At 38.7% G+C, this 7,259-nt stretch overlaps 1 protein-coding gene across 1 annotated transcript; it reads right to left on the reverse strand.

Moving 5' to 3' along the window:
- Positions 1–433: 433 nt before the first annotated feature.
- Positions 434–3,318, reverse strand: LOC121258577 (methyltransferase-like protein 7A). Its single transcript, XM_041160113.1, has 6 exons — positions 2,939–3,318; positions 2,699–2,794; positions 2,363–2,584; positions 1,675–1,771; positions 1,008–1,070; positions 434–894 (listed from the first exon to the last, which is right to left on the reverse strand). Exons 1-6 carry the CDS (start codon positions 3,263–3,265, stop codon positions 701–703), a joined length of 999 nt encoding a protein of 332 aa, XP_041016047.1. The 5' UTR covers positions 3,266–3,318; the 3' UTR covers positions 434–700.
- Between the last annotated feature and the right edge of the window lie 3,941 nt (positions 3,319–7,259).

Here is a 7,259-nt window from a genome sequence, read left to right on the forward strand (position 1 = left end):
TTGGGAGCAGCCACTGTGTGCTACATCCAAATTGCAAGTTTTAGGGACTCTTCATAATAAATCCCATTTATCATGGACCAAAGGCCAATAAGATCTCTGGATCAAGCAGAAAAAAAATAAAGTATTCAACGCAACCCTGTCAAGCATGTCTATATGGGAATGTGGGAGACTATCGATTTGGCATGTCCAGCCTTCCTCTGAATCCTCATTAGGGGTCAAAACGCAAAAGAGAATCAACCAAGCAAACATGGAACAAAATCCAGCAAAACACGCGCTCATAGATAGGACCAACTGGCAAGAGTGACAGAGCTTGTGTGGCAGCATGTTGGTGGAGAAAGACAATAATCCAGTTAAAATCCCATGAATAAAGGATGAAAACAAAGCAATCATCCAAATCCAAACAGTATTTGACATGCTCAAAACACAAAAAGCGTACACACAATTGTCTATTTAGTATTTACAACTTCGATTTTCAATCTGCAGTTGGCACAAAATCAAACCTATACACCAGGCTATCAAATCTTATTAAGAGAATATCTTCGGCTAAAAAGTGTGATTAAAAATTGCACATATCAAGAAAAAGAAAAGAGCCCTTACAAAGAATGAATTACATGTTACCATTTATCCTACAAATCTTTAATCATATTTTCATACTTGAGCCTGCTTTTGTCCTTGAGCACCCAACTACTTTCTCTCAGTGTTACTTGTAAGCTATCCCATATACATGGGGACTTATAAAAGAGGCGTTGGACAAGAAAGCCATGCTAAGCTCAACACCAGAAAACCCAGCTTCAGATATTTGCATTCCTGTTTCCCTGGTAAGGTGACACCCATCAGAAACTATCTGTTGCAAAGGATCAAAAACACTCTGTATATATCTAAGAACTGTTCCATCTGCACGAAAACCATAGCAAAACAAAACAATAAGATTAAAAAAAAAAGTATCCCTTCACTTATTAATCACAACAACTTTCTATTTTGCCATCAAATCAAGTTCAGCTCAATACCTTTTGCAGCTACATGTTCCACAAAAAGGTAAAGTCCACCAGGCCTCAGCACCCTCTTCACCTCTAATTACAATGGTCAAAGGGGATTTATCAAATATTTGGATATTAAAAAAAAATAAAGTTATAAGCAACCACCTCCTAAGGAGTGCATTAATGAACTATATCATTCATCTGATGGTATAATTTAATATAAGCATTGATTTTATGTTAATAGCCTTATTTGATACTAAATAATCAGCTCAGATTTTCAGTCATTGTTTCAGGTGGTTTTTATTTCAGAATTAACTTGATTCTAGCAAATGCATTTGGACGTGAATTGGAACTTCAAATGCTACAAGAATTGCATTCGCATCCAAATGCCACACACATTCAATTTGATGCTGAAGGAACTAAGCATAATAAACTTTGTGCATAAGTGACACTTTATATTCACGTCTCAATTATCACACCAAACTTCAATACAATTAACTTGTAGTTAGAAGGATAATAAAGTTAAGCTAGCATTCATATAAAAAGTCTAATTACTTCACAAAGAGAAAATTATACTATTAATGAAGCACTCGACTAACGCTATGCTCCTCACAGAATATGAGGTTTCTAGACGAACTTAATTCCTTAAATCATGTAAAAATAAAAATAAAGTCTTGACAGCTAGATGTTTAAGTACCTTTTAGGGTCATATCAACATCTTTAACAGAACACAAGACAAGTGTTCCAACAACTGCATCAACAGAAGCATCACTTAATGGTATAGCCTCCCCAACCTGAACAGCAATAAGATCTTTAGAAATCTGAAGAACTTTGTAGTTCAGTTCACAACCAAAACGACGTCTGAATCTGGTACTAAGATACAATATGCCAAAACCTGCCTCACAAAATAGCAATGGCCTGAAGTCCAAGTCGCAACTTGGCAGTTAAATATGGAAATTTGACTGATAAGTGCACATCACTACTTATGCTTCCACTGCAATTGAATCCTCGGCCATCAATTCAATTGTTGAAATTTGAAACAATTTCCATTGAATCTCCCGCATCAATCCATCCATAAAAGGTCTAAGAAAAATCAATATGTTGTTCAATTGTATGGGTACTTTTCTCACATTTGTAGCTTTGAGGCAAAATACCACCATGTTGCACCTTATAATGGCAGGGCATGCTAATTCATAGACACCAAATCTGACCCTTTCAGAAGAGCCATCTAGTAATGATAGTGTGGGCTGTGATTTCTAGCATCTTTAAGCTTGTGGTCATTTGGTTATTGTTATGGACAGTACAAGGTTCAGGCAGAGAATACATATTACAATCATCAGAAAAAAGTTCAGGAATATGCAGTGCCATAAGGGAAGGTTTCTTACCGCTTGTATAAACTGAAAATTAGCAAGCGGCAGGCCAACAGCCACTGCCGCTGCCTGAGCATACTTTGCCATCTTTCTGTTGGGATCCACACCAAAAACCCGGAAATTACTACCATCACCAACATAATACTTGAGATTAGGGCCTGTGCCAATCCCAATCTCCAATATTTTCTGGGCCTTCCCCTTCAAATTACTAAACAACTGCGACTTGTAACCTGCAATCTTACCAAACAACAGAACATTTCCCCCATATTGCAGTCAATGACGCGTGCACTTAAATGAGAAGAACTAAACAGTAACAAATTCCAAACTGATTGACGTTAAAGAAGAAATAACCTCGGCTTCATAGGATTTCATGCTTGTCTCCATAACTGATGCATAGAATTCCTCGTACCAATCCGGTCTCGGAGGGTGAACCTTGTTCAACACACCCTATTCATACATAGGAATCCTTTACTTTTAAATTCTAATTGAAATCACATAGCAATCTGCATTAGTTTTCTCTTGAAGAACCTGCTTTGGAAAGAAATTATATATTTTTTGCAGAGAGAAGCGGAGAAGATAGGTATAGTGTACCATATAATCAGACTGTGAATTGGAGGCGTTGGAGGGGCATAGTGGGAACAAAGCCGTTGCTGCAGCTGCTTGAATGAATTGCCTTCTTGTGCAGGAGCAAGATATGCGGGAGCAAAACGAGTCAGATGCAAGTGGCTCAGCGACATCGCTTCCCCTCGGTGCTTCCGGGTGGGCAAGTGCCGGAGACGAACTATCTTTCCTCAAGATAGCCCAACTAAAGGGAGAGATCTTGGGTCGTGGAGGTTTGAGTTTAGGACAGTATGAGGGACGAGAAGTGCTGGGAAAGAAGAAGAAGACGGAGGACGCAGGCGACGAACAAACCACCATTTTGTTATTCGTTTAGGACGGTATAAGGTTTGATGTGTGATATAAGCTCTTTTTTAAAAAAAAAAAATATTTAAAAAAGTTATACTAGTGAATGTTTATTTTTATTTTTATATTTTTTTAATGCCAGGAACATCTCCAAAGGTCCTTGGGACCCCATGTGTGTGTTTTTTTAAAAGTTTAAAACATATTTTAAAAAAATTTGAAAAAAATGCAAATTACACTAATGCCCTTACCATTGGGCGGCACAATAACATTACCCAGCAACTTAGCCGCTGGTTACGAGAATTTGGTGCAGCTCTCTTTCAAGACTCATTCTAGAGAAGGCTCATCAGGAGAGAGCAATCTGAAGCTGAGTCTCAATCCCTTGTTTGTTGATAACCAAGATGGAATCCAAGCTTGTATTCTTTGATTGGACTTTCTCCGTTCGATGGAGTAGATTTTGAAGGCACAACAGTTATTTTCACTCTATCAAACATTGTAACACCACAAGTTGCAAATACATCTTTTCATATAGAGGGAAATGCGCCATCTTGGTGTAGTTGGTTAATGTAGTCGAGCCCAATAATCAGTTGGGAGGAGTTTTTAGTTGCACTCAGGGTCCGTTTTAGGCCTTCGGCCTATGAAGATCCTATGAGGGCTTTGAACAAACTTTAGCAAACTAGTAGTGTGTAGGACTGTCAAACCAACTTTGAGATACTATCTAACAAGATTATTAGCCTTACTAAAGAATTTTGCATTAGCACTTTTATGAGCGGGCTCCATAATGATTTGAGGATAGTGGTGACTATGTTTAAGCCCACAACACTTTCAGCTGCTTTTGGGCTTGCTAGGCAACAGGGGGAAGAAGTTTGGAGAAGGAACGAGAGCCATAGACCCCTAACCCCCCTATCTTACATCCTGTGCAACACCTACTAAACCTAACATACCACGCCTTCCTGGCCCCAACCCTGTCCTAATGCTACCAACAACACCACGTCCTTAACCCATAAATCAACCATACCAACCTTGGAATATAACTTATCCCATTAAAAGAATTACAACCAGCCAAATGCAAAAGAGAAAGGAAAAATGATTGTGTTATTATTGTGATGAGAAACATTAACCAAGGTATAGATGTAACAAACTTAAGATTTACTTGTTGGAAGGTCTGGAGAAGGAAGCTGAGGAAGAAAAAGGGAATGAAGAAGAATATGACCCATTACCAACATAATTCGATTCTGAACTAGTAATTCAGCAAGCTGAATTAGTGGGTATCTCCATGCATGCTAATGCAGGTGCACCATCTCCCAAAACCATGAGATTAGTGGGGAAGTTGAATCAGCAATCTGTTATTATACTTAGTGATACATGTAGTACACACAATTTTATTGATTTAAATGTAGAAAAAAAGGCAAGGCTACCAGTGGACGAGAGCCACCTAGCAGTCCAAGTTGCCAATGGAGAGACATTTCCTTGCCAAGGTTATTGTAAGGCTGTTTTTATCGAATTAAATAACTATGCTTTCTTGGCTAACCCTTATTTATTAACCTTGGGAGGATGTGACATTGTGTTAAGAGTGGATTGGTTGAGGACTTTAGGTACCATTCAATGGAATTTTCTAGATCTCAAGATGAAGTTTTCTCTCAGTGGACAAACATTAATGCTACAAGAATTAAATTCACCCTAAACCAACCTTGAGGAGGACAAAAAATAGTAAAACAACTATAGTGGAAGGAAAAGAAATTTGGCTCCAGCACATGGAAGAAAGCAATCCCAAGGTGCAAGTACCCATGGATCCAGCCATACAATTAATCATGGATGACTTCCCGATAGTGTTTGTTGAACCCATTAGGTTACCACCACCTAGGAGTCATGATCACCAACTCAAGCTCCGAGAGGCAGTCAAACCCACTTGTGTGAGACCTTACCGATACCTTTATTACCAGAAAGAGGAGATTGAGAGTCTAGTTCGTGAGATGTTGCAAGCAATAATCATTTAGCCAAGTCAAAACCCTTATTTCTCACCTATTCTTTTGGTAAGGAAGGCCGATGGATGGCAATTGACGCATATGTGTGGACTACAAGGCTCTCAACACAGATACCATTAAAGATAAGTACTCATTCCTGATATAAATAAATTGTTAGATGAATTGTATGGTGCTAAAATATTTTCTAAGCTTGGCCTATGCTCGAGTCACCATCAAATCATGATGAAGCCTGAAGATATTTCCAAAATTACCTTTCGTACACTCGAGGGACACTATGAGTTTTTGGTAATGCCTTTTGAGCTTACCAATGCACCATAAATCTTTCAAGAGCTTATAAATGAAATGTTTAGACCTCACCTTAGAAAGTTTGTTCTTGTGTTCTTTGATGATGTTCTGTATAGCACAACATTGAGTAATCACCAAAGGCACTTGAGGGTTGTTTTGAGGACCTTACATAACCATTAGCTCTATGCCAAGATGTCTAAATGCACATTTGGTAGCTAGGAGGCTGAATATCTCGGCCATCTGATCTTAAAAGATGAGGTAAAAGCTAATTCTAGGAAGATTTCTGCCATGCTTGTGTGGCCACTTTCCAAGATTCCCAATACACTAAGGGAATTCTTAGGACTTGTAGGGTACTATAAGAAGTTTGTAAAAAGGTATAGAGGAATTGCTACCTCGTTAATGGCCATTCTCAAGAAAAATGTGTTTTATTGGGCAGATGATGCCACCTTAGCATTTAAGAGTAGTTCTTAAGCAGGAAGGAAGGCCATTGGCCTATCTTAGCCAATGACTTAAGTGAAAAAGTTTATTCTTCTTAACTTATGAGAATGAGTTATTAGCATTGGTTCTAACCATTTGGAAATGGAGGCACCACCTACTGGGTCACAAGTTCAAGGTCAGAATAGATCAGTTGGCACTCAAGCATCTACTGGAACAACAAGTAGGCACACCTTTTCAGCAGAGGTGGGTCACAAAACTATTAGAGTTTGATTTTATAGTAGAATATCATTGTGGTAGGGAAACCAAAGCAGCTGACGTAGTGTCCATACTACACTCTAAGGATAAAGACTCATACTCAAACAATTCAAGATCAGACTGCCACCAGTAATGGAGGCCAAGGCCATCAATGCAGTACAAGCTACTTGGATGGAAGAACTCTGCCAAGCATATGCTCAAGATCCCCAATCACAAAAGCTTATCAATGACTACCATCTAGGAGATCTCAACCTCTACAAGTATCACTTACGTGATGATTTGCTGGTCTACAAAGGGAGACTACACTTTGGAACTCTGGTGCCATTTCAATAGCAGGTACTTCACCAATTTCATAGTAGCCCTCTCGGGGGTCACACTGAAACATACAAAACATATTCAAGGGTTAAGCAAGAATTTTTCTAGCTTGAGATGCATAAGAATGTCAAGACCACCATTAGAAAATGTAGTGTATGCCAAAAAAAAAAAAGTCAGAAAATCTCCAGCTTGCGGGACTCTTTCAACCCTTGCTTGTTCCAACTAAAGCATAGTTTGACATTAGTATGGATTTTATTGAAATGTTGCCCCCATCAAAGATGTACAATTTGATCATGGTAATATTGGATTGGCATAGCAAATACAACCATTTCTTGCCTCTTGCTCATCCATATATGGTTGTTGGTGTTGCTTGTGTATTCATGGATAATATTTTCAAGTTGCATGGAATATCATAGAGCATCATCAGTGACTGAAATCCCATATTCACTAGCCACTTTTGGAATGAGAGTGGCATTGAGCTTCGAATGAGCTCAGCTTACCATCCATAGACAGATGGACAAACCAAGATAATGAACAAATATTTGGAATGTTACCTTGTGCTTTTTAGCTGACAAACCGAGAGATTGGCATCAATGGCTACCATTGGTAGAGTGATCATAAAACACATCCATACATGCATCAACTCATATTAGCCCTTTTGAGTTTATATACGAGCATCCTTCACCCCGTCTCCTTCCTTATGAACTAGGGACAACTGTAGTCCAAGCAGTAGA

This window comes from Juglans microcarpa x Juglans regia, chromosome 3S, assembly GCF_004785595.1.
Source record: "Juglans microcarpa x Juglans regia isolate MS1-56 chromosome 3S, Jm3101_v1.0, whole genome shotgun sequence".
Taxonomy (NCBI): Eukaryota; Viridiplantae; Streptophyta; class Magnoliopsida; order Fagales; family Juglandaceae; genus Juglans; species Juglans microcarpa x Juglans regia.

Coding starts and splice junctions, on each gene's coding strand:
- LOC121258577 (XM_041160113.1), bottom strand. CDS start 3,265: ATGGTGGTTTGTTCGTCGCCTGCGTCCTCCGTCTTCTTCTTCTTTCCC. Junction 2,795..2,938: donor ATTCACAGTCTGATTATATG/GTACACTATACC, acceptor ATGTATGAATAG/GGTGTGTTGAACAAGGTTCA. Junction 895..1,007: donor GGAACATGTAGCTGCAAAAG/GTATTGAGCTGA, acceptor GTTTTCGTGCAG/ATGGAACAGTTCTTAGATAT.